At 40.1% G+C, this 27,230-nt stretch overlaps 1 protein-coding gene across 6 annotated transcripts in view; it reads right to left on the bottom strand.

Moving 5' to 3' along the window:
- Window positions 1-27,230, bottom strand: part of micu3a (mitochondrial calcium uptake family, member 3a) — a 28,847-nt gene extending 1,617 nt beyond the window's left edge. The window contains exons 1-14 of one of the 6 annotated variants that reach the window (XM_051070731.1): window positions 26,844-27,230; window positions 21,237-21,384; window positions 19,993-20,024; window positions 18,780-18,858; window positions 16,015-16,062; window positions 15,032-15,114; window positions 13,384-13,455; window positions 12,696-12,737; window positions 9,920-10,015; window positions 3,314-3,408; window positions 3,000-3,171; window positions 1,614-1,722; window positions 1,310-1,467; window positions 499-563 (exon numbers count right to left, since the gene is read on the bottom strand). In XM_051070731.1, coding sequence (XP_050926688.1) covers window positions 499-563; window positions 1,310-1,467; window positions 1,614-1,722; window positions 3,000-3,171; window positions 3,314-3,408; window positions 9,920-10,015; window positions 12,696-12,737; window positions 13,384-13,455; window positions 15,032-15,114; window positions 16,015-16,062; window positions 18,780-18,858; window positions 19,993-20,024; window positions 21,237-21,384; window positions 26,844-27,107 — 1,463 coding nt within the window. In that variant the 5' untranslated portion in view covers window positions 27,108-27,230. Of the gene's footprint in view, window positions 1-494; window positions 564-1,309; window positions 1,468-1,613; window positions 1,723-2,999; window positions 3,172-3,313; window positions 3,409-9,919; window positions 10,016-12,695; window positions 12,738-13,383; window positions 13,456-15,031; window positions 15,115-16,014; window positions 16,063-18,779; window positions 18,859-19,992; window positions 20,025-21,236; window positions 21,385-26,843 lie in introns of those variants that run through there. The other 5 variants (XM_051070730.1, XM_018679700.2, XM_051070733.1 and 2 more) reach the window with 5 other exon arrangements.

Here is a 27,230-nt window from a genome sequence, read left to right as displayed (position 1 = left end):
ACTATAACTACAGTGAAAACATGTTGTTTCAGTCACTAATAAGTATCATTTCAGGGGTGTGTTTTCTTTAGCTTATCCTGTTTCTGGATGAAAATGTTGAAGTGGGAGAAAACAAGTTTTCAACAGCTCAAAAATATTCATGAAAGCAATTTTGTGCTTTCTGACATTCTGGGTTCTCCAAAATGAAGACATCCTGCGAATCCCGTTTTGAAACTCTGTGCACTTACTGGTACACTATGTTGTGACACTAAAAATATGCCAGTCCCAGCAAATACAAGTGACAAATAATTGTAAAAGACTCTAAAACAAATCATATTCAAGGTCATATTGTTAAAAAAAAAAAAGGAGAGAAAGGATAGCTGAGTAATAATGTGGCTGCTGCTGTTATTACTTATCAAACTGTAGATATAAAGTACAAGAATAAAATGAAAGTAAATTAACTTGATGACCTCCATCTAACTTTTTCTGTTGTCGTTGTTGGTTGGAGATGATACTTATCTGCTAGCCAGCTCCTTCTTCAGGCAGGATCTAAAAGAGGTGGCGCGTGCCACAGCTTTATAGCCCTAAGAGGTCAGTGGATAGACATCATGATAGAGGGAAACACAGGGACAGGAAGAACACAGATGCAGGAGAAGCAGAAGAGAGTGGGGGGAGGGGTGGGTGGGGATTGGAGAAGAAGGTACGAGTGTTGAGATGATGGCAGCACAGGCGAATGTGTGGCAACAAGAGAGGAGGTTGAGCGAGGGAGAGAAGGAGAGAGATGGAAAAAGAGAACATTGTTAATAAGCCAAGACTGTGAGGCCAAGACAGCATCCAAGAAAGCACATAGAACTACTTGTAGGTTTACTGTTTTGAATGTTATTGATGTTTGCAGCAACAGCCAAATTATAGGCTTGTAACTATTCACCTCTGATGAAAGGCTCTGAACTGTAGTACTGCACCAAAACACACCACAAGAGGGCAGTATACCTCTTTGACAACAAAGCCACGACTTCACTTCAGTATCTCACTTTAGTTGTTATTAGCCTCTTCCTAATATTCCTTTTCAATATTGTGCCATTTACAATGTTTTACATCCCTGCCATCTCACTGTTTGGTTTCAGTACTTGTAATTTAAATGCATGGATTGTGTGAAGTCCGGGACAGGTGAGGCAAGGCTGGATGTTGTATTTAAGATAAAGAAGCATGTTTGTCAAGTCCTCCTTGCCGTAAATGGCTGTGATTTAGTCTCCTCTATTTCAAATGGACTTAAGCACTTTTCCAAAACTGGCATTAGTCTTTATGTTTTCTCTGACACACAGCTCCTCACCCTGGCTCCCCTGTGCAGCCGGTCCTTCATGATGCCGATGAACTCCTTGTAGGAGAGCTGATCGTCGTGATCTACATCAAAAATCTTGAAGATGGTGTGTACAAGGTGGCGCGTCAGCTTCAGCCCGGTGGCTACATACACAGCTCTCGCAAACTCATCTGTTTGGAGAGAAAGTAAAATATTTTTGTCTTGGGTCTTGGTTACTTACTGAGCACCACCAGGTCAAAGGCAAAAAACACAGCATCAGTGTGTGTGTACGCAGAAACCCTCGATGCCTGCAGCACCAGTTCCCACTTCTTCCTACCTTGTCCAATGGAGCGTGCAGCAAAATTATACATCTGCATGGCAATGGCAAAGTCCTCAAGGTTGTTGAGAAACTGGAAGAAGGACCTGAACTCATCAAAGGTGATTCCCTGAAACACCAGAAAAAATAAATGAAGCAAAAACACTTTAACCAGCCCAGACATTGACTAAGGGGAGAAATTTAGACAAAATTGTTGTTCTCTTGAGAACTGAAAAATGATGATAATGACTGTTTCAGAGCAGACTGTCATCCAAAGTCACCTTGACAGACGTGCATATGTCATTCCTTGAGTCACATCAGCTATAAGATCTGAAATAATAACTAACCAACATAAAAAAAGAAACAACTCAGAATAGAAAGATTCCATGAAATAGACTTATTAATGACATAAGAAGTCATTAATGACAGGATTGTGTGAGCATGATATGAAAAATTTTAACAGCAGCTTTATTGCAGTGTGTCATAACCCGGTAGTAGCTGCACACAGTAACAAGCTGAAGCCATTCAACACGTAGCTGGCTGTTCAGACGGCACTGTAGATGTGATGGTGAAGATGTTTGGCTTTCAGATACAGGAAATGAGAGCAATTTTCTAGTTTGAAATGACTTTGCAAAACCACCACATGCGAATCAAGAATGTGAATCAAGATTAAACCTATTGTATTGGCAGCTAGATTAATAACAAACATTATAGATTTAAAAGATCCATTAATTAAAGACAGAAAGAGAGGGCTCCAAAAATAATGGTTCACATTAACAGATGCAGATTAAAAAAATACACAGAAAAATGAAAAGTAACAGGCTCGCTATGTGTCTTAACTTAGCCATCCCTTATGTGGAGAAACAAAAAAGATGGCGACCTAAGAAATAGCCAGATAGACTGAGAGATTGTAACTGCAGGTTGTGTGTCGTACGAGGCAGAGACCAACCTCCTGCTTCTTCCACAGCATGAAAAGGAAAGAAGGGAGGGACAGAAATAGAGTTGGGTTGTATAAGGACTATAGGTTAATGTGTAGATAGATAGATAGATAGATAGATAGATAGATAGATAGATAGATAGATAGATAGATAGATAGAGATTCACATTCAGATGTAGCTTGAAGTGCTGTAAAGTGTGTGTGATTGCATGTGTGTGGTCAAGTGAAGCAGTGGAGCGCTGAAGTGTGGAGAGCCACAACAGCCTCAGGCAGAGAAGACAGTGGTGGGAAATTACGGACACTCTAGATGGCTGGAAGGCAGGGGGCACCCATAGAGGAGGAAGAGGAAATTGAACATCTGGTGTTATCTAAAGAAAAACCAATGAATCTTACTGTAAACTGATTTTCAGTAATCACATGTCAGCGTTCTCCTCTGCCAGTAAAGAACTGCAGACATGCTTGCACCGTACCTTCTCATCAGGTATGCACTGGCGGACGTTCTCCAGGTAAGCACTGATGTTCTCCACATTGGTGAAGCGCAGCAGGATTTTGGCAAAGTCTTCTTCGCTGATCGTGGTCATTCCTTTAGAGTAGGTCAGAAACTCAATTTCTAACACCTCTGTCTGCAAGTTATCCATAAACCTGAAGAACAGACACAAAGGGGAAAGGAGAAGATGGAGAGCGCAATCAAAGGTTTGTCAAAAGAAGCATGTTTCTGTTTTATGATTTGGTTCAGATTGTTCATAGCACTTATTTTATGATGTACACTGAATATTTTTAGTACCTGTAGAAGTCATCAAAGGTAAGCTCTGCCTTCCCTTTCTTCCCAAAGAAATGGACCAGTAGGGTGGTGTCGATCGTAATACTCTCATCTGCTCGCTATGAATCATCAGAGAGGGAGGAGTAACAGAGAGGAACAATGAGTGACTAATCGATTAACATCAAACACTGTGATTTGAGGAGAAGTACTGGAAGTCCATCATCAATCCAACATGGCGACTGTGGTGCCAGGCTAGCAGGAAGCGGGTTTCTGCTGCACGTGTGCAGGACGTGCACCAGATGAGCAACAACAAACTGTCAATCAAATGAATCAGCTCAGACAAACAGTCAGCGGCCATTGTGACATCAACATACCAGTCTAGGCAGCAATGACCTTAAAGTTCAACCTCTTAAATCAGATGTGTGTCAATTTCAGTAAAATGAAGACTGTGCAGAAAAGAAATGGACAAGTAAATAAGTAAAGAGGTAAAGTGGACAGAAAGGTTTCTGTCAGCAGTCAAGCAAAGTCAAAGGTATGGAGCTAAGTTTTCTCAATGCAGCCTAGACTGGCGAGGAGTGTTGCTGTAGCAGCATGAAACACAGACCAATATACTGGTGAAGACACAAGGAGTGCTACAGAGACACAGTGAAAAACAGATTCATGCCTAAAGTCACTGAGCCAGGGATGGAGATCAGCAACGATGCAGAAAGAAGGACAAAATGTGAAAAAGGGACAGTACATTTAAACAGAACAACAGAGGAGGCGAGAGAAAGAGAGAGGAGGCAAAGAAGACGCGTGGAGAAACAACTAAGGCCAAGACAGACAAATACAGAACACTAAGCTGGCAAACATACACAGACACATTAAAGCCACCATATCCCATGCATTTCTCTGCAAATGCCAAATTGACACACCTGAACAGAACCTCAAATCACAAACAGCAGAAGTAAAACAAAAACCTCATACAAGCACAGATGCAGAGAATGTCAGCCGATTCCACCTTTTTCCGTCAATCGATGACAATCGTGGGTGCAACTTTTCATCTTTTGTGTTGTTCCGTAATATGTGTTTACATATCCTTCTGTCTTCCTTGCAGTCTCTACGACTGGTCATTTGAAACCCGTTCAGCAGGTTTTGTCCTGTTCATGCTATTTGCTCATGCTATAATCTGTGGGTCAACACCTTCTTAATCCTTTACAAAAACAGGGTGACATGGGTACATTTTATGAGCCTTTAAGTAAAAGTGCGTATTTCACTATTTGCCTGTTAATGCTCGCTAATGTGTCTGTCTCAGAAAAAGGTGACTGTGCTTTTGAGTACTTTCAGAAAAAAAGGTCAGCCAGCATCAGGGCAGAAGGAGAGGACTTCAAAAGCTCATCTTTTTTTTCTCTCTCCCTGCCATGCCCCACCCAGCCAAACCCCCCTGTCCAATCCATGGCCATGCTGAGGAATATGCAGACATCAGATCGGGAGAAATCTCATGTCCGTCTAAGGAGGTAGAGCGATTATGCCATTTCCATCAGCATCATCAGAATTATCATCATCGCCATGATGCCATTCGTGGTTCTACCTCAAGAGTAAAATCCTAAAATCCGATGTGGGACAAGAAGGAAATGTCAAACAAGATAACACAGGTTTACAAAAGAAAAAAGAAAAAAAAATTGTGCTTGTTTGGGGTAATACAGGGTCATTTCTGTCAGAGATGAGCAAACGAATATGACAGGTGCAGGGATAATAACTGAGCGAAAACTTATATATTCATCTGGATGAGACGTAAGCATAATGTAAAGTACAAGTTACATTAAACAGATACTGTAGATTATAATCTTATGTGATTTTTAAAAATCATAATTGGGAAAGCTGCTATCAAAAGATAATGGCTATGTTGCAATGTCAAATACATCAATGGTTCCACTTTTTTGTTATGTAACCCTTAAAGTGATGCACAGATATGAATATGTGTTCAATGCCTAAAGGATTAAAATTGTCCAATGTTTTACAAGAAAAAACAAAGATAGAAAATTAAAATTATCTTATGGGACAGAAAATTGTTTTTTGTTCCTCTTTCGTAACTTGTTGATAAGATCTTCCCCGGTTGGGAACCACTGGGACAGATGATTAGTGACCTAAAAACTCCCCTGGCAGAAGTTCATTATGTAAGAATTCAAAGCACTTAGCTAAATCAGATTGTGGATCTCAGTTTTGGGTACTTGCGTGTGGTAAGTTAAGGCACTAACCAAATTAAAAAAATAAATAAAAAGTAGATCTAGTAGATCTTGCTGTACTGGATGCAGATTGGTAACTCACGGGATAAAAATGTCCTCTGGGAGACAAAAATGAAGTAAACTCTGCTCTCTGACCACCTACATCAATGTGACTCCCAGCATTCTGTCTGTTCCTGATTCACTTTGCAGTCTGGTCTTACAGCCTTTGATTAGGGTAAAGGAAGATCTCCCAAACTGAAACAATTACAGACTTATCATTTCAGTGTCTTGTTTTCTGTGTCTCACTTATTTGAGAGTCTTTGAATTAAGCCTCTGATTATGGACAAACAGAACAAAACAGGTTTTGCTCTTTTATCTTACAACTGACTCATAACTCATCCCTTTATGACACATGACCTGTTCATAACATCTAGACAGTGTCCAGGTGGTGTGCCTTTGCCTCTCTTCCTATATGAATCTCCCTCTTTCACCCTTCCAATTTTCCTTATGTTAAGATGTTTGTTTTGAGTTTACTCTTAATCAGAAATTATTTTGGTAAATGTGTACATTACATTAAGAGATTAAGGATTCACAGTGATCTCTCACTGTATCATTGTTGCAGTGACTTATCAGTTGTTCAGAGAGTTTAAATGCATGAAGCCTGGAGCACTGAGTGGAAGACACTTTAACTGTCATTGAACCAACTTGAGGAAGGAAAGATGTCAAGCTGACTATAAGTACATTCATTGATTTGACCTCTTGGGATATTTTTACTTTACAATGATGCTATAGTGAAGTTAACTTAAATTTGTGGTTGTGTGTCTGACCCCCTGGCAGTTGGTGGTCCAATATTCACAATATTTTGGTCTCCAACTCCTGACACAAATATCTGACTCTTCCGAAGCTAAGCATTTCATGTTCACCAGCTAAACAGCAGCAGCCTGCAGCAGCTGGAAAGATGGTTGCTGATACCCAAACAGTAAAGCTGCAGGCCATAAAACCAAAACAATCAGCTGAAAAATGCTATAATACTGTTGAGCTGAGGGAAACTACAGAGTTGGGTGATTATTTTGTGTGGGTTCGTGACTACAAGGAACACCTTTCATATTACACATACTCATATCAGTCTAACCCTGGGTAGACACGATGCCAAACTGATCATAACAAGCTTATCATTCCTGGAAGTGGGGTAGCACCGGTGTGAGCTCATCAACCCCACGAAGACGTAATGGTTACCACGCCCACAAGGCACGAGCCAACACCTGGTGTATGCATGTGTCTATTTGTCAGTCTACGTGTGTGTGTGTGTGAGTGTGTATGTGTGTGTGAGGTTCAACAGACTTTGATCACAAAGTCAAAGGTAAAAACAGTAATTACTGATGTAAACACTAAACGGTCTTCCTCATCCTCCCTATCTGTGAGTAATACCTCGGAGGAAGAGCTCATTGTTGGTCTTTAGTCAAGTCAGTCAGACTGTCAGTCAGTCCCACCTTCCAGGGTAAAAACAGCCCACCCTCCTTTCCCTTCCCATGACCTGTTCATCTTTCCCCCTGCACCTCCCTCCTGTCTTTATCTCCGACCTTTCTCTTTCTTTTTCTTTCCCTCTCTTATCACTTCTTTTCTTTCTTATCCTTCCCCTGATCTGATTACTCTGATTTCCTTTCTCCTCACACTACCCGTCAGTACCTCCTTCACCTGACAAACACAGAGGTGATTTGCTCTTTCCTTCCCTCCCTCCATCTCTGCCTGTCAGTCAGTCCCTCCTTCTCCAGACAAAAGCAAAGAGGTATAATGGTGACTAATCTGTTGAGTAAACACATCTTTCTCTAAATACAACCTGCTTCTTTCTTTTCCCCTAAATGTGTTTCCCAAACCTCTTCTCTCCCCACCCACTTTGTTCCTGAACATTTGTTCTCCCTGATGTCCTGTGTCATCTTATTTGGGCCTCTCTCACTGGTTTGTTGTCTCTCTGATTTTATCTCTTTTTTTCTTTTCTCTTTTTTCCTTCACCCTGAGGTTTTCTACTTATGTGATCAACTGGTTTTAAAGATTTGTTACAATCCCAGAGTTTTATTTCTCTTTAATATATACCTCACAGCTGTTTCAGCTTTTTTGTCCAATTTTCTTAATTTTATGTATTATGTTTTTTTTCCTCAATCCCCCCCCCCGTCTGATTCGTCTGTTCTGTCCGTCTGACATCCCACCAGATGAAAGGCTGCTCGGTGTAAATACAAGGTCAGCCCCATTACACTCCACTGTCATTACCTCCACCCCAGCTTCCGCTGCCACCACAGTGCACAGTCTGTCATTAGTCAGCTAGCCTGGTAGCGCTGTGTTAGCTGTTATTAATCATTACAAGCACCTTCACCTTGTGTTAGACATACTGGAGAGACTATTTGAGTTGCACATGAACAAGCCAAGGAAAAGGCAAACATTTTATATGAAGCATAAACTGCCATTTGACAGCTTTTAAACCCTTGCAAAAATGTTTTAATGCAGTTTGTTTGTTTTTAGCACATTTTTAGTAATGTCAGAGGAGTGGCTTTAGGGATTGCAATGTCTGTCCATTGGTTGGTCAGTGCATCACTTTGCTCCAGACTGAAATATCTCACCAATTACTGAACTGCCATGAAACATGTAGAGATATTCATGGTCCCCTGAGACTGAATCCCACAGACTTTGGTAATCACCTGACTTTTCCTTTGGTACTATGAAGCTGACATTTTTTTGTTGTCTTGGCAATTACTGCATGGATAGCCATAAAATATGATACAGACAGTCATAATCCCTACAAGGATGAACTGTATTAACTTTGGTCAACTTGCAAAACTTAGGGACATTCCCATCAGGCTCAGCTATACTCTACGTTTAATGCGAATTAAGCAAATGTTAGCATGCTAGCACACTGAACTAAGATGGTGAACATGGTAAACATTGGACACTGCTAAATATCAGCATGTTAGTATTGTATTTGTGGGCATGTTAGTATGGTGACATTAGTATTAGTGCAATGCAATGCAAAGCCTACATAGAGCCTCACAGAGTTGCTAGTGTGGCTCTAGACTCTTAGTCTTGTTTTTCTTTTAATTCTGTCCAAAATTACTTGAATGTGTGATACATAACATTGAAAATATCTAATCTTCGAAGTAGAGGCTTTTGAGGGTTGATTGAAGTATCAATAGCCTGCTAACCACCAGCTGGTGAAGTGTTCAAGTTAGTGATATAATTTTTTTCTAAATGTATACACTTTTGTTATTCAAAGTATAAAAGCAACAGACTACTGTACTCAAAAGCAGTCATATATTCTACGTGGTTCAGTCTTAAGTGTGTGGTGCTATTATGGTCAGGGTTTTTGTATGTGCTCTGCAGTCAGCCATCTTTTTGTTTTATTTGTTGATTTGTATTATATACCAGTGTCATTAAACATGTTATGGAGTAAATTGAGAATGATCTGACACCAAAGCTTCAACACTAGCCACAACGCGGCACAGATAACAAGGCACAGATTCACATACAAAAGCAGAATGAAGAGACCAAATGACGGCAGGTGAGAAACAGAACAGGTTATTAGAATAAGAGAATTACAATATCTGTTGACTAACTAAAATTTCAATATTGTCACACCAGTACACTACACCAAAACAAAAGATCTTTACAAGTGTTAATTATTAGCAAGAACAAATATAAAGAAAATTATGTTGTTATATTTGTTCATCAGGAGTGAGTGACTGACACAATGACGTGGGTTAAGATGGAAAGAAATCTTTTGGAGGAAGCTCAGATTATTATCCCATGCAAATATATAAAGTGAGTCAGGTTAAGAAAGATTTTCCCATAATTTTTTCTCAATATCAATGTGATGGACATACTGTGTTTAATAAAAGAATGAGGTGGGACAAAAAAAGTATGTTGGGAAAGATTAGTAGGGTATATCTGAACTAACATTTAGGAAAGAATGATGACAGGTGAGTCTACGTACATCATCATCATCAGAATCAAGCCAAACCAGAATGAAAGAGTGGGATGAACATAACTTTTTACAATATGAGGTGCGATCAAAAATTTCAGAGACAATGCCGCAGTCTCTGAGCTTTTTGATCACACCTTGTGAGCAAACATTTTTGATTCTTTCTTTTTTTGGCAATGAACATTTTGAATTTTGAAATCCATACTGAGAAACAATTAGGCATAACTGCACCAAAAGTTGGAGATTAAGGTCTTCCATGCTCACTTGTCAAATAAAGCTTTTATTCTGTAGGTGCTGGTAAAATTTGGGGATATTTCTGGCCAAGCTTGATGCAGCTACATTACTCTGAGCCTACAGGGACAGTTGGTGGATCTACAATAACTAGAGGAACCTGAAGAGGAAGAGTGAAGGATGAAGAATGAAGGGATGAAGGGACAGAGGACAGTTGGGTCAGTGTACCTCCGCCAGGTCAGAAAAGAGGACTTGACTGGCACTTCGCCTCAGAACGTCCCAGTAACTCCGCGCCACAAACTCCTGACTGTCTTTTTTTAGCACCTGTAGGAGCGGTCAAGCAGGGCCAGTGTCAGTACACCTCCAACTCAACCACTTCAGGATATAGACTGCAGCTTCTAATATTCACTCTATAAGTTCTTATCATATATGAACAGATTGAGGTAAGATTTTTTTAATGGGTTTTTTGTTTTTTTTTAAATCTGTCTTATTTTTAAGTAGAAACATACATATACATGGTATATTCATTAACAGTATCACATATAGTAGCATTCACAAGTGAAAAATATTTCTTTCTAATAATACTGATAATATCTGGCACTCACTGATCTACTAAACATGAGAAACCCCATCCTTTCTGCTAAGCCAAGCAAGGCAGAACAATCAGCAAACAATGATGAAAATGGATAATACAACTTGGGGAAAAGAAAACTGTGTTCTGTCACCAAATTGCAGCCCTAATATCAATGTCTGATTCAAATGTGATTTCACCCCATTCACTGTAGCAAATAGCAAGCATTAAAAACATGTTCAAAAGGACAATGATGGAGGGAGGGTCAGACCATATACAAAATAAAGATAAAATAAATAAAGCATTTTAAATTATTTAACAGCACTGTTTAACATAGCATATTGATGACGGCTCTGCTGTAAGGCTACTACTATTCAAATCACTAAAGCTACCATTTCATTACTTTGCCTTTGTGCTGAGTCAGCAATGAACACAAGCAAAATTTGAATACAATTTGAATAAAAATCTAGCACATCTGAAGCAAGAGAAAAACTTACACCCTAAAGAAGGACTAAAGAAGGTTTTCCTCTATTAAGCCCATGATACTAAACTAGCTTGACACATTGCTTTCACCTGACATGACAAAAAAAGAGCCGCCCCCCCCAAAAAAATAAATAAATAAAAAAATAAAAACAGCTGACCACCCACCTCGTCTTTTTCTCCAGGGAGAATGCAGCAGCAGCCGTTTTAACATGACCCTGCACCACTCCTAACTTCACAGTGACAATGCAGCTATCCATCACACTGACAGGACAGGGAGTGTGTGTGTGTGTGTGTGTGTGTGTGTGCACGTGTGTGTGTAAAGGAGAGAGACATAGGAGGGAGAGAAAGAAGGAAAGCTCATAGTCCAAATGGAGACTAATGACTGGTAGTCTACACATAGTAGGCAGCATACATCCTCCTAATGTTTTTTCTACACTGTACTCCATCTCCATCGGAAAATCTTCACTTCTACTCATGGTGGGCAGACAGAGGTCATCATTGTATCTCAAGGGAAAATTAGGGGCAAATAAAGGACCCAAGAGTGCGTCCAAATCTCACTTATTCCATTATTTTATGCTGACTGTGTAATGCATTTTTCTTTAATAGAGTAATAATTAATATGTTTTGTGTATTATATTTAAGAGAATTAATTCTTCTCTCAATTGATTTTTTATGTAACCCATTTAATGTTGGATGTCATACCTCTCACAAATAGACAAATGCTTTCTTTATAATGGAAATGTGAATGTGTCTTTCTGTCTGTAGCCAAAACGTCCTTCAATAAAAATCTCCTCTCTCTCTTTGTACAAACAAACCCCCCCAACCACCCCAGCAGGAACACATACACGCACACACATACACAGACGCACTGCCAGACAAACAGCACGAGTCCTAAAACGGTCTAAAATGGACAGTGTCTGATTGTGTTTAGAGCTTTGAGTGTCTCAACTCATTCTAAATCACATCACTCTCTTTTTGTAGGAGTACATCTCTCCTGACCCCTTAAATCTATTACTCCTCCTCTGCCTCCCCTCTCTCCATTCATCCCACCCTGCGCCATCATCCCTCGATCAATCACTGATCAGCTGACCTGACAGATGGACACCCAGTCTTGAATCTTTCTCTACTGCGCTCGCTCTCTTTCCATCCATCCTTTAAAGGAGCCTATGAGCACATTTTACTGACAGCAGAGGATCAGGATGGACTGGGTCAGGGTTAAGGCTGGTTTAAAGACCAGGTCAGGACATAAAAATGGGTGACTGGGGCATTAAACAGTGCTGTAAGGATCCCAGTGTAATTGTCAGTTACGACTAGAAAAGCTACTAGAAAAAAACCCCTGAATTTGTGAAATCAAGTTAAATTGGACTTTCTTAGCCAACCCACCAGGTTGTGAAACTGGTGTTAAATCATCACCTAGATTCACAATTTAGAGAATCTGGGTGTATTCAAACTTACCTCTTATATGAACCTATTTGGTATTTTGGCCATACATTTAAACATACATTTATTTGCTTTCTTGCCAAGACTTAGATGAGAAGGTAACTGGCTTTCTCATGGCTGAGCATTTTACATTTGATGATGAACTTAGTGTAGGCTAAAGACTGGGAGCAGGGGGGAAACAGCAATCCTGGCAACCAGTGGGGACTCCAGGACATCACTGCTAGTCTAGTATATAACTACTCATAAAACCACAATGTGTTTTAAAATTTCTGTCTACCATGGCTGCTTCACTTGTTGTCACCATCATGTTTAACTTCCCCACTGAGGTTTTATTGATAAAATTCTCAAGTATACTGCCCTTATCCTTCAAATGAAAACATGTAGCATGTAGTAAACCCAGCTGGCAGAAACACCTATGTCTGTGTTCCTGTGTTCACCCCTCCATCCATTTCTTTAATATCTAAAGACAAGCAGAAAGGAGGCTAAGGGGTTATGGTTTTGGATACATACGCTGTTCATGGGGGCAACCTGATATCCATACAGCTGCATACTCTAACACACAGAGAGAGACATGAGGAAGAGAAAGAGGAAGACAGAGCATGCAGTCAGAGCGGAGGGAGGAGGAGAGAGGAGGGGGAGAGAAGGTAAAAGACATGTTAGTACATGCAAGGAAAGAGGCTGTGGATACACTCTGCAGAGGGGATGTGTCATTTTCAACACATCTATGACTACATTTTAGAAGAACACTGCACAGCACTTCCCAGAGATCACTGTCAGTGATGTGATGATGATACTTTCTTTATTTAAGTGTGAAGCTTACATATCTATTTCTGTGAAGTAAAAGACAAGACATGGGTAAAACAGTTAATGAAGAAACTGTATCAGGTTATGAGCCCATATTTAAGGGAAGCATGCTTTGAGATGGCGTACAGTGTCAGTGTGTAGTAATTAAGACTGACCTATGCCATGAACAGTTTGATTTGTTACCTGTAGAAAGGCTGCCACGCTGAGCCTGAACCCATTTATTATTGACTTACTAGCAATTTTGAACATAGGCTTGATCACTCATCAAGGTTAAATCTAGACTCTTTACGATTACCCATTAAGCATGCAGTCACAAAAAATTATTGACTTGTACATTCAAATGTATCCATCCTCACACCTACACACTCTCATCCTGCGTCACCAATTTTCTTACCAACTGTGCTGACTTTTCAGCATCCCCTTTCCTCCCTTTCTTCTCATTTTTCTTCCGGAAGATTTCCTGGAGCTGTAATGAGAGAAAGATTCAGGATCTCATTGACGATTCAAAACTAGATCTAAAGCCCTGTTTGAAGTTTAAAATGCTCATATGTACAAACATTCACCAAGTTCACAAGGTCATTCACTCGTTCAGGCTGGTCCTTGATGTCATTCAAGTACTGTTTTTTTGAGGAGATGACTAAGATAGTGTTCATTTTCTAGTGTTGATATTAAACGATAAATCAATGCTGAATCACATATGGCAGGAAACTGAGGCTGCAGAGCATCACATCAGTATTAGGCAAGTAAGCGATCATTGATCTGTATTTCACTTTCAGTGCATCAGCTCAGCAAAGTATCAACTGCAGCTTTTACATTTTATACACTTGGCAATTTTTCATTATTGATTTCTATTATTATTAATTTGAATTAACGATGAAACACAAAACCCAATCACTGATAAATTAAACAAAGGGATATATTTCCAAGAACATTTTAAGATGTGTGATCACAACACACAACAACTACATCTGATGTTATTCATTTGAGGTTTATGCAAGTCAAATATTCCCATCTTTTGACTACAGATGTCACAGTCTAAATTCAAGAAAGCAGAAAAATCAAGAGCCTATCGCCAAACCCTCAGTGTGGGAATTCTTTTTTTTGCCCCCACACCTGTCCGCTCCCACAGGATTTTCCTCCATTACCACCCACTCCCACTGCTGTACCATCCCACTCCCACCAGCCTCCACAAAAAATTCAGATCACTTCCCTCCTGCAGCAGTGCTTCTGAACATAAATCTGACTGTGCCCTCCTGCAAGGAAAATGGGACACATGTACCTCTGATATGTTTATAAGCTAAAGAAATGCTATTACAGTTTGGACACTCGGTTGTTTAATATGCCACCTTTAGAGGATGTGAACTCAAAAATCAGCATCACCTGACAAAATAGGTTACAGCATAAGGCAGTGGTAAGAGAAGGTGGATAACAACACTGATTTTTATCTCTGTTTACCCTTTGTTTTTGTCATTCCCCAAAGAAAATATACAAACCAGATGCCGGAATGTCAAAGATCAGAACAGCAAATTATGAGTGTTTATAGGTCAAATTTAGACTTAAAATTTTAATGTTACTGTTACATAATTGAGTACAAGTCAGAAAAGAGAGAGGGAGAATCTACAAGCGTGCCAGAGTGATAAACTACACTGACACAAAATTTCATTTGGTATCATATTGGTGTTGGCTGTTTCTTGGAAGATAATGTACTTACATCCATAGTTACGGGCAACAATGACACCCCTCATATTTCCAGATTGTAAATGTGTTCATGTGCTAGACCTAACACAATGACGGCGACCCTCCGTATGGAAGTACAACTGTGTCTGATGTAAATGTTTCACCTAGAAACACACATGAATGGAATTTTCAAGCTGAAGCTTTTATCTAAGCTCTATAAGCACAGTTATTCACTTCACACTGATTATCAACTATAATTCAAACCTAGACAGCACTTCTCTGTTGTGATGGGAGGAAAAAGTGATTTGAATATGAACATGTAAATTGAGCAGTGGAAGGATTTTCTCTCACTATCTGCAACTCACCACCAAGAACTCCCTCTTGTCCACCATCTGGTTGCCGTCTGCATCAAACATATTGAAAGCAATCTTAAAGCCAGCATGGGGCTCTAGAGGACAGAGAGGAGAGCACATAGGGTGAGGGTGAGCGTGTGCATGTGTGTGTGTGTGTGTGTGTTAAAGGCAATTTTAAATCCAGAAATAGCATGGAAACAAGTGGCATAGGATAGACAGGAGGGAGGTAAATCTAGAGTACATGGACTGTGAGCTCAACAGTTCACACTTGGACTTTTTCTAAACCACTTGAAACTGTTCTTGCATTCACTGTGAGTTAGTTTCCTTTATCGTCCCCCTTGCAATAATATAAACCCTCACCAGTTCCCTGATTAATGTGGTCATGAATAACGGCTGCTCTCTCATTCTATGTAGGCAAAAAACTGAGACTGTCACTCATTGGAAACGTTCCTCTAATTTCCATTTTATTCGCTTAAAAAACCATTGACAGTTTGATTTGTGGATCATTTACAGAAGAGAAAAAGACTTCGAGGGGAAGAACAAACTTAGTCAACAATTCTGAAGGTGCAATGGGCCAATATTTTAATACATAATGCAGTAAATTGCTGTTCCCAGAGAGTAATAACAAAAATACTGTGTGCAATGAGCCAAGTTTTTTGAGTAACAATCCTCACATTCCTACTTACATTTAAGTTTTGAAAGGTTATAAGTAGAGCTTTTTTTCTTTTCCTTTTTTTTTTTTCTTTTTTTCTCTGTGTCTCTCTTAATTTCTGTCTTAGCCCCAGGGGAAGGGGAAAACCACCAGATTTGTGTCATAACTGTGTCTTGTTAAGTTCTGGGTGGGCCTGAGTATAGTTCACATCACCTTAGCCAACTTTGTTCTCTCAAATTAAGAATAGCATGCTGCTAAAGCAAAGTGAGAGAAAGCTAGAATAAGAAGGTGGAAGATGAGGTTAAGTGAAAGGAGGACGTATAGAAGGACTGAGCTGACTCACTTGTCAGGATGCAGAGCAGGAACAGGTACTCTGTGTATGAGATGATGCCTAGTAATGAGACCAAGACAGAGAGAGTTAAAGAAAAGGTCACATTTAACACACACACAATGTTTACAGATGTTCAAAGACCATGGGCCTCCTGACACACACATACATACACACACACTAACACACATAATCCTTCCTTTCATGAAGATAGCATCTTTAAATGTGTCTTCTTGAAGCTGAGCTGCCAACAGCCATTTGGCCACACACCGTTTCTTTTTCTACACCCCGAGTGTCCAAAGTAAAGACACTGGCTGGCAGGGGTGTGTGCGTGTGTGTGTGTCTGTGTTTGGATAAGCAAGTGAAAAATGTTTCAGGAGGTGATCCTTTCTTGCCTCAGGCCCATTTAGGAATCTCTATAGCTCCATCTCATCTCTCGCTCTCCCTCTTTTTTCGCTTTCTGTCTGATCGTTCAGATAGTTCAGGGTGACTCGCTTGAGTGTTACGGGAGACTGCTTTCCCATGTGTGTGTCTATTCGTGTGTGTGTAGATGAACATGACACTAGCTAGAAGTGAGAAGCAGTGTGTTTTCCTGATGCTTGACTGCTTTGTGTAGAGGAGCTGGTTTGGAACTGAATTCTCTTTCCTCCATGTAGCTTGAGCTGTGCAAAGACTAGGAGATACACTCTGAACCTACTCAGGTTTCTACAATACATTCTGCATGTTTACTTTCAGTGATATACTACTGAATAAAAAGGCTGGTTTAACTTTAATCAAATCACTGTATCCTCACAGGTACATGGGTATTAGTTTATCCTTCCTATGTTGTTCAGCAGTTTAGAGGTAGATCCATCTCACAATAGTTTTACATCAACTGTACACCATCATTCCTTCTAGTAATTAAGTATTGTTGGTAAATCTGATCCCACTGAGAATCAACACCAGCCCTCCAGGTTTCAGCTGATTTTTAATTTTTTTGATTTGCCAGTTGACACAGTTTACAGCCCCAACAGCTCTCACCAACACCCTACAAAAAGTTGACGTTCACTCAGGCAGACAGTGAACTACAGTGTACAATGTTAGAAAAAGGAGAGGTACATTACAAGTTATAAATAATGCTTTTATCACAGGTCAAAGATAAAGCATGAACTCATTATACTATGTAAGATATGTTTATACAATAATTTATATGCCTGACAGCTGACAACATGCATTTGCATTTTTTTTGTAAATGTCTGTCACATAGATTCCCAGAATGCTATGGTATACTAATAACCACCTCACCATAAACTCATCACAGTGCTGAATACACCCAGTGTTTCTAAGGCAAAGTAATAACATAACTGTGCTCAGTTACTGTGTAAACCACTGACAACCAATACTGACGCAGTGTGCAGCCCACCACACACACACACATACAGTCTACAATGTTCAGGCAACACTATGCATTCCTCTGTCTGACACACAGCTCTGTCATTCTCAGAAATCCAAAGCCAACGATCCTCGCTCGTCATGGCATGAATAGGAAAGCATGTTCTGACATCAAAACACACACACACACACACACACACACACACAGATTATTCACACAAAGCTGAACTGAATAAATGTGCAAATGTACAAACAGATGGTTTAGAGGTAATAAAAACAAATTTGTGTACATAGGGAAGTATTGCTGAATGTTGAATGCTGTCATATATATATATATATATGTGTGTGTGTGTGTGTTTATGTGTGTGTGGTCTTGGCAATTTGCCATTGAAAATTTGAATACATATGCACCATAATAACTACAACTCTCATTCCTTATGCCTCATTCTTTTCCTCATTTTCTCTATTCCCCTTTCTCCTCCTTTCTGTCTCTTTTTTTGTTTCTCTCTCTTCTTTTTCTCCCTCCATATCTCAGATTCAAAAAGACGATCAAGGTTTAAAGTTTAAACATAACACACACACACTCATACACACTAGAGACAAGGCGTAAAACATTATCATGATAGAGGAAGAGAGGGGATGCATCACACAAGGTACGTTATATTTAGCATCTCCTAGTGTGTGTGTGTGTGTGTGTGCGCACGCATGTAATTATCACTACGGGGACTGAGTCCCAGACTGTTTGATTCCTGTGTTACACACTCCTGAAACAAATGCTTTAATTAGGGGGAGCTTCTCTCCCTCTCTCTCTTTGGTGCTGTATAATTTGTTCTGCTCCCATATGCAACGAGGAGAGGTTATTTTTAGTTTTTTCAGCAGGTTGTTTAGCTGCAAGGAAGGACAGCATGGCTCCAACCCCGGATTAGAGCCACCTACAGTGAGACACACACACAAAAGCTCACAAGCACATCAAGCAAGTGTACTGAAAAACTGCAAAAATGTATCAAACTGTAATAAACCTAAATCTTGTATTCCTCACTTACTCCGTGTATCAACAGGAAATTAAATCTGTACATAAATTATAAAGGAATTAATTTATTTAATATGTTTATTAGCAAATCAAACTGTACCGGCGAAAACCTAATCTACTGACATTCACTGACCTTGTTGTTATCTGACTGCTGCTTATTTATTCTGATAACAATTGAAACAGTGTTTAAGAGTCTTTAATTTATGTGTGTGTGTGTGTGTGTGTGTGTGTGTGTGTGTGTGCATTTGTATTAGTGAGTACAAAGGTGCTCAAGGTGCCTTTGCGCCTGTTTTTCCTGTTATGTGTGTATGTCTGTGTGTGTGTGTGTGTGTGTGTGTGTGTGTGTGTGTGTGTATATATATGTGTACTCTTCTCAAACCTCGTTCTCTCAGGTTGCGGAACAGTTTGGATGATCCTCTCCATACTGGCGGAGTTTCTAACAGGATCTTCTCCAGCTCCTGACACACACACATACACCAAAACACACATTAAAAAATAGATAACGTGTAAAAATACAGATCTTCACCTTCAACTGTTACATAGACAGAAACAGAGGGAGAGAAAAAGAGGGAAGCATGCGATGGATGAGAAGGAAGGACACACCACAAACTATCCATCTTGACGTGTCATTTACTCTGAAAATATTATTTTTGTGCAATTAAGTAAAAATATATGCCATAACAGTTATTGCTTGTTTCCATATTTCATCATTTTAAGGTTTATGTTGAAACAAGTAAAAGTGTAATGTAAATATATATATGTGATGCATAGTTAGGAAGAATTAGAATGGACAGATGAAGGACAAGACATATTTGAAGGAAGATCTTTGGTGAAAAATAGTGAATGTAAATGTGTGTTAGTTTACATGAAAACTCCACAAGGAACCTTTAAGACTATACTAAGATTAAAGCCTGGCATTTCTACCTTATGTTAGTTTACTCTTTAAACAAATATGACTATGGTCAATACCACTGACCACAACAAAGCTACAGTTTTGTTGAAGCAAAGCACCTGGTTTGTGATGAATGAATGGATCAGATGCTGCACATTTAAGTATACTGTTTAATATACAGTTAGAATTAACAAGAAAAATACATATTTATATTACATTGAAATTAAGGTGTGAGAAATAGGTCTGGATTTCTGAAGCCACTGTATAAACCTCACATGGACTGCCCTGCATAGTCTAATGCCACTACTTTGACTAAAATGAGTGAACAACAACCTGAAGACAGATATCCTTCCAAAAATACTGTCTTTCCTTGTTAATCAGTGTGGCAGCCATTTTCTTGTTTAGTCCACTAAGGTAGTCTAGAAGACTTCAGTCCTGGCACAGCATCCAGTGCTAAATGCAATCGTCTAGTGGTCTCACTTGTTTCCTCCACACATATACTGACAGTGAATAATCTACCCCACATGCACTAATGCTAAATGTAGGACATTTACGTTTACATAAAGAAACTTTTCAACGATCATGGCAAAATCTGGATTTTAACTGCAGTGTATACAAAGCCTGCGACAGATGTAACATGCAACAGATGCCTGCAACATGGAGGAGCAGAAAAAAGAAGCATTAAGAGTGTGTCTCCCACCTGTTTGGTCAGGGACCTCCAGGGCCTCTTGTCTGCCAGGGAACGAGACAAAAGAGGAGAGAAGAAGAAGGGAAAGAGGAGAAGAGAGTTTGGGTGGGCTTGGTCAGATAGTATCTGTATGATCTAGAAATGGGTCTTAATGTGCCGGGTACAGTCACAACACACACACACCAACGCACACAGACACACTCACTATATATACACTGTCATCATCACAGGCCCATTTGTACCGTCTAAAGTGCCCCATGCTTGTCTTTGTAGTATGTGGAATGTCCCCGTAAAAGCATATACTACTTTTGCTCTGTTTTATACAATAAAGTTCATCTAATTCAACTTCAAAGGAGGCATTAGAGGATGTCGGCTGCTGAGAGGGTATGTGCGGCTGTATCGTGTGTCAGTGAGCCACGGTAGATGTAAACACACACATACAGGTGCACAGTTTGCACGCAATACAATCACATGCCTGCTGAAGAAAGGAATGGTAGCTTTTTTGGATGGGTGTTTGTGATAATCTCAACCTGTGAGGTCAGTTTTAAACCAGTGTGTGTGTATATGTGTGTGTGCTGTGTGTATGTGTGTGTGTCTGACTAACATTAACCTCAGACTAAACAATAGCTGTAAAGCCATCTGCTTTGAGGCTGGCTGGCGAGGACTAATCTGTTACGACTGGCAGCAGTCTGACAGAAACAGCAAAGACCTGTTTAAACCCAGGATTTAAAAGGGTTTTAAACTAAAAAAAAGAAAGATCTATTTTACACCTGGCACTCACATCCCTATTGGGAAATCAAATTCAGATCAGTGGTCAAGACCAACAAACTCAAAACACATCAAAATAAAGACATATTTAGGAAAAAAAAAAATGCCAGTCTACGAATGTGGAAATATGCAAGTAAACCTTAAGATCTGGATCAAACCAGCATACAAATGTACAGTAACATGGATATTAAAAGAATAGCAGGATGAAACAGCAGGATATTGTCTGTACTGTCAGTGAAAGAGAAATTTAATTAAATAAGCCACATGAGCCACATGAGGTACTAAAAATAACTGTATATCTATGTCAAACTGAAATGGCTGTAATAATTTATGAAATTTGAGAATGCAACTTCTTAGCAATCCTCTCTAAATGGGGTTAAAATGCTCACTGCACTATATATACATAGCAACAATAATGTTTTCTAATGAACTAGGTCTCAAGTGATTACATAAGAGTAAAAGATGATATGTGAGTGTGTGATACATACTTCTTGGTTCACTCATGGTGACTGACTCGATGAAGTTCTGCGGAGTCATGTACAGCTGGCCTTCATACTCAACGGAGCTGAACATGCGGAAGCGATGCTCATGGGAAGACATGTACACGTCTCCGTCTTCGAAGTCAAATGGACGTGCCTGCTAGACATCAGTAAGGCTATGAGCAAGAGTCGAAGCAAACATATTACTGCATTCTGGTTATTGCAATATTATACTTGTGAAATTCAGAGGATCACATTTAGTGATTTGAAAAGTGTGACTTCTACCAACTGTGACTGCTTTCTGCGAAGAGAGAACTCTGTGCCTTTTATGCAGACAGCAGAATTTAAACTGTATGTGCCTCCATAATGAGAAGATCCATCTATTCTTGGCATCAACTCTCTCCATTTAGCTCTCTGAGATTATAAATAGAGTCAGCACCTCTGGCGCAGTGCAATAACAGGAGAACAGGGACACACACAAACATACACACACACAAATACTTTGTCACTACTTTCTACTTGATTAGCATCTCTCTCTCTGTGAGGAGCCAGGGCTTCAACTTGATTAGCTGCAGTGTAGAGGAGCTGCTACGCCAACAGATTGTGCTGCATGAAGCTGTGTAATTAGCAGAGAGGTTTCCAAATTTAAACCTGTTTGGCCGCAGGGCCCAGCGCACTGAGGTTCCTTCTCAGCTCAGCTAACATGCTAATGAGCACACAGATTCATTCATAAAGCTTTGATGCTGCCTTCACCAAGGGGGCTTTTGAAGGCATGAATAGGAGATGAGTGTTAGGCTTCATAGGAATGCACTGTAATCAAGTGTAAGAGCATAGACACCCATGGCTTTGACTCTCACTAATGAATGAAGTTTACAAAGTTCTGCAAAGGCCGCTGGGTTCATATGCCATGCTGCACAACATGATGTAAAAAGTAATGTAGCTTACATTACTTTGGTAAAAAATAAATTAATAACTGAATGCCAGTTATTTGAAACTGCTCACACTACAGGACACACTGAGGTACACTGTGTTCTTGTGTAGTTATAATGTCATGTAGCCGCAACCAAACCTGTTCCTGTTGCCTAGTCTTGTTCTCCTGGCTGCAAAGCAGATGCTCCAGGTGTTTTCCCCTCAGGCAACAGCAGCTGCAGCTCTTTAGTTCATCTCCTGGGTTTTCAGCTCTACTGTCCTGACTCTGACCCTCCTGTGTTCATTTTCTTAATAGCTAAGTATGATACAGCTACCAAGAGGAAGTAACAGTTTTCTCTGTTGTGATACAACAGGTCTGATGCTGAACCCTAGTCATTCTAGCTTCCCTTTTCACACATCAAAGTCTATTTACAACTGTTGGAAAGTACTAATGCCCATATACAAGCCTTTTGTGGCTCCAGATTTCATTTCAGGGGTCTTGCCTAACCTAAGCTTAGTCTGTGCATCTCATGCTTTTAGGCACCTTTAGGCCTGTTCCACAAGACTTTTGAGTTCCTCAAAAGAAAAAGAAGTGTAAACAAGAGGGACAGAAGCAAGTCTTGAGGGCCACCACATCAACAAATGTAGCTGCACTGGGACCATCATACATAGGGGATAACCATATGCTAAGGCTAAAAAGCGAAGATTATCTTACTGAGCAGAACGTTTAAGTATCATAACTTTTGTTGATTACAGAGCTTATTTTCTGCAACAATCCAAAAATCAATGGAAAATGAATTGCTTTTGTCGAGGGAACCTGGGTGATGCTAACTTCCGGGTTGACCTACAAAAACAGGTCATGTGAACGTGTAGAAGATCAACTGCTTGAGACAGCTATTGATGGTGGCCTTTAAGTAAACTTGAGATATTTCCAACTCTGCTGAAGTTCTGGGTTAAAATCAAAGCGGAATATCCTAAGATCACCACAAAAACACTGAAAACCCTGCTTCCATTTCCAGCATTGTATCTTCATGAAGCAGGTTTTTCTGCAGCAACGCCAACCAACATACATGACTATATCGTGTAGGAAGAAACGCAGGGCTCCCATTGATTCTGTGTTATGTTGAGTTGTATTTCTTATGCACTTTATGTTTGTTTGTCTTAATGCACATTAGGGCTGCACAATATTAGGAAAACATACAATGTCACTGTTGAATATTGAGATAATGATACAATATGACAATAAATGAACAAATACTTCAGTGTACAGTGTTAATGTCTCTCTGCTTTTAATTTAATTGAACAGTGAGTAGGCTTTGCTGACACTGAAAAAATGAAATGCATTACAGGGAATGACTTTAAGTTATATCTTGTCAAGATTACTGGCCCCATCGCTGTAACCACTGACCCAGGAACATTACTTTTAATTTGGCAAATAACAGTAAAAAAATGTACACTCTTAATGAGGAAAATTCTCTTTCGTTCGGTTCTTTTGCTGCTCCCTGCCTCTTCACACACAACTTGTGTGAGGCCGTGTTCTCATGTGGGTCAAAGCCTGTGCAACACTCTGACCCTTGAAGAGTGGAGAACCCCAACATTAAACAAATGCTTAGGAGATTAATTATCATGCATTTTCTGTTTGCCTACCATTATCAGCAGGTAGTATGCTTAGCCAGCCCAGCATTGTGACTGTGCTACCATAGCTACAATAGCAGATCTCCTGAATTATGTACACATCAGAAAAGATGACATGCCATCCCTACACTGTGTGAGCATTTTGCTGTGACACCTCGCTAGCAAAACAACACGTTACCCGGAATATGCCGGCTTTAGGCCCGTATCATGCGTTGTTGACCAAAATGTCCCGTGGAAAATCTGCCAAATCAATAGTCTGTAATAGTCTATAACTTATTTTGGACTTACTGTGATGCGGACAAGTGCACCGTTTGTTTTCGTTGCAGCAGCCATTGACGGTGTCCGGGTTCACTGTTGATCAGTACTGCACCAATTCCAAAGACGTTTGTCCATATCAGTTATTTACACCCTAAAAACATTAACCAAGTTCAAAAATAACGGAGTTATCCCTTTTTTACATATATCATGCAAACGTTTGGTTTTACCTCCGCTGTTTCACTTAGTGTTTGATCATGTGACTCGATACATTAACATTTAGCACGACTGCGCCAGGTCTAAGCAGACATCCCTGTGGGAGTCCAGTCGTGCTGGCTATTTTAAATAAATTACATTGCTGGATCATAACGTTTGTGCTTTATTATTGTCCAAGTGTATGGCTGTTTAACACATGTCCGGTAGTTGTTCCATGTGGCCGCGATTCTACCTCAGGTGATGGCATCTACACAGGGGGCGGGACGTATGGGGCAGAACGGCTCCATCTGATTGGCCAAACATATTGACAAGTGGAGTGTGAATACAGAGCACATGGAAATATACCATTTAAATCGCAGCTCAAGCAGTCTTTGCAATATGCATATCGCGCACGTTGTATAACGATAAATGTATATTCGTGCAGCCATAATACACATTATTAAACATTTTTTGTGGACCATTTTTTACCATAAGTCTCCAATAAGCCACTGGTCTTGGTTCAATTCAGCAGGTTTACAAAAATGAGGCAAGTAAATATTTAATCAACACTGCATGTCCTCTGGTACTCGCCTCTGTAGCCAAATGATGACAGCATATGCACAGAAAAGCAGCATCTCTGACTGGGGTCCAGCTGGTGACCTTTGTTACATGTCATTCCTCTCTCTATCCCCTTGTTTCCTGTATGTCCATTCACTATCAACAACAACAAAGCCTTAAGAAAAGCAACATCTCTGGTACAGTTTCTTTTCCAGGATAAATTAAGTTTTAGCTCATCTTCAAGTCGTAGCTTGAGTGTGCTTATTCAGGTAAATATAAGTATTGGACTGGACTTGGTATCAGATACCCAATACCCTTATCCTACTGATAATAAAGCAAACCATATATGTATAGCCTGGCAGTGGTCCAGCATGGTTCTTTCTGTGTATTTTGCTACTAAAAAAAAGCAAAGTAGATTTTTGAAATGGAGTGTTTTTAATTTGGTGTATTTGCTACTTAATGGATCTAAAGGATCTGAGATGTTTTTGTGTGGTTACTGGTTCACTGAAAGAGTACCTAGTTTTAAAGTTTTAGTCTTGTAATTAAAATGTTGTTGTTTGAAATATCCTTAAATGTATTGGTGGAAAGTGCATCTATTCCAGTATTCTATTCTACTATATATTTCTACTCCACCGCATTTCAGAGGGAAATATAAATACATGTATTTGCTCCACAATATTTATTTGACATCTTTAGTTACTTTTCTGATTAAGATTATTAGATCAAATATAATCAACAAATGCATTTTATGTATCATTATATATGCCACCTGGCAGTATGTGAATTGTCCCCACTAGCTACACGAGTAAAGTGATGATTATAAATGAATTAATCAATCAGTATATCCTAATAATGTAGTATACATTATTGTGCAAACATTTCAAGCATTTTAGATATTTTATTCCTATTCATTACACAGTAACATTAGAGGTGTGTCTTCTCTGTCCTGTACTCACTCTGCAGCATAGCAACAAATCCAAACATACAGGCAGAGTCATAAAAAATGTCATTAGGGACAAAAGGGATAGGGAGTCCTGCAAGAGATTGTGTGGCCCCACAGAGCCTTGATTTCAACATAATGAAGTCAGTGTGCGATTACATGACAGAAGACAAACTACAAACTACAAGCTACAAAAGAGCTGTGGCAAGTTCTCTACAATGCTTGGAACAACCTACCTGACAACTAGCTTGAAAAACTCTGTACAAGTGCACTGAGGAAGACTGGTGCTGTTTTAGAAGCAAAGGGTGGTCGCACCAAATATGTATTTGATTTGCACTGCATGAAATTAACTAATAAATAAGAACTATAAGACATCATTTGAAAGCATACAAGTATGAAAGTATCCTCAGTTTACTATTAGTGCCTAAAACCTGCACCTGCACATATATTATTCTGAAATGGGCCATTCTGCACAATGAGTTCTTCTATTTTTGTTTGGCTACTTAAAGTTTAAGTTCATTTTTCTGCAAAATTTGAATGCATGACTTTTACTATCTGAGTATTTCTACATTCTGGTATTGCTACTTTTACTTGGGTGAGTAAGAGATCTGAGTGCTTTTTCCACCACTTGCATGTACCGTGTTCACATCTGCATGTGAACATCTGCACACAGCTGTCTTAGTGACAGTCAACATCCTGGACCTGTTGTCATTTCAGCACCAGTTCGAGCGGAAAGCACCATCCTTACATCTGCGCGCGCACATCGTCCCGCAGCCAAGCAGTGAACAAACTGTTTCCACTGGGCGTTCTGGGAATGGATGACACAGTCTATCCGCCCGAGAGGAAAACATATTAAAACTGCCAACCACAACATAGCTACAGAACAGAAGTAGGCCCGTCTAACTGGGCCTACCAGTCTAATCTTAGTGGGAGGAAATGCGAAAATATTCAGCGCTCTCCGTCTTTTCTCGCGGTGGTCTGTCGTATTTACCTCCACACCGAGGCCCCTGTGTCAACAACGCTTTTCCTGCCAACGAGCTACTGACTAGCTACGTGTCACTAAAGCCCTGCAGCTTTCGTGTTATCGTTATCAGTCTCAGCCCCGGTTTCAGTCAGCCTCCTACCTTCTCCTTGGCTTCGACGGTCGGGATGGACGGTAGTAAATCGTTGATGCTGCGTCTCTCCATCCTCTTCCTGCCTCTGCCGCTCGTTATATCGTTGTAGAAGTAGAGTGTCACGGCGCCTCCCGTTGCAAGACATATCCCGACTGCCAGACACTTCTGTGCCCTTCTTCCACTGGCCGTCTGACCGCCGACGAGCTCGCTTCTCGCCGCCGTCCAGAGGTTTATCTTACCGGCCAGCGCTGCCACTCTGCGGAAAGCGGCCATCGCTGCTGTTGTTGCTGCTGCTGCCGCTGTGCTGCCGCTATGAGTACAACTTTGCGGGCAGCACAAAGCTATCGCGTTTCCCTAGTTTCATCGCGAGACGTGCGAGCAGCTCTGTTGATGCTG

The sequence above is a fragment of the Lates calcarifer genome, linkage group LG5 (genome assembly GCF_001640805.2).
Source record: "Lates calcarifer isolate ASB-BC8 linkage group LG5, TLL_Latcal_v3, whole genome shotgun sequence".
Taxonomy (NCBI): domain Eukaryota; kingdom Metazoa; phylum Chordata; class Actinopteri; family Centropomidae; genus Lates; species Lates calcarifer.
This window is presented reverse-complemented; position numbering and strand designations above follow the sequence as displayed.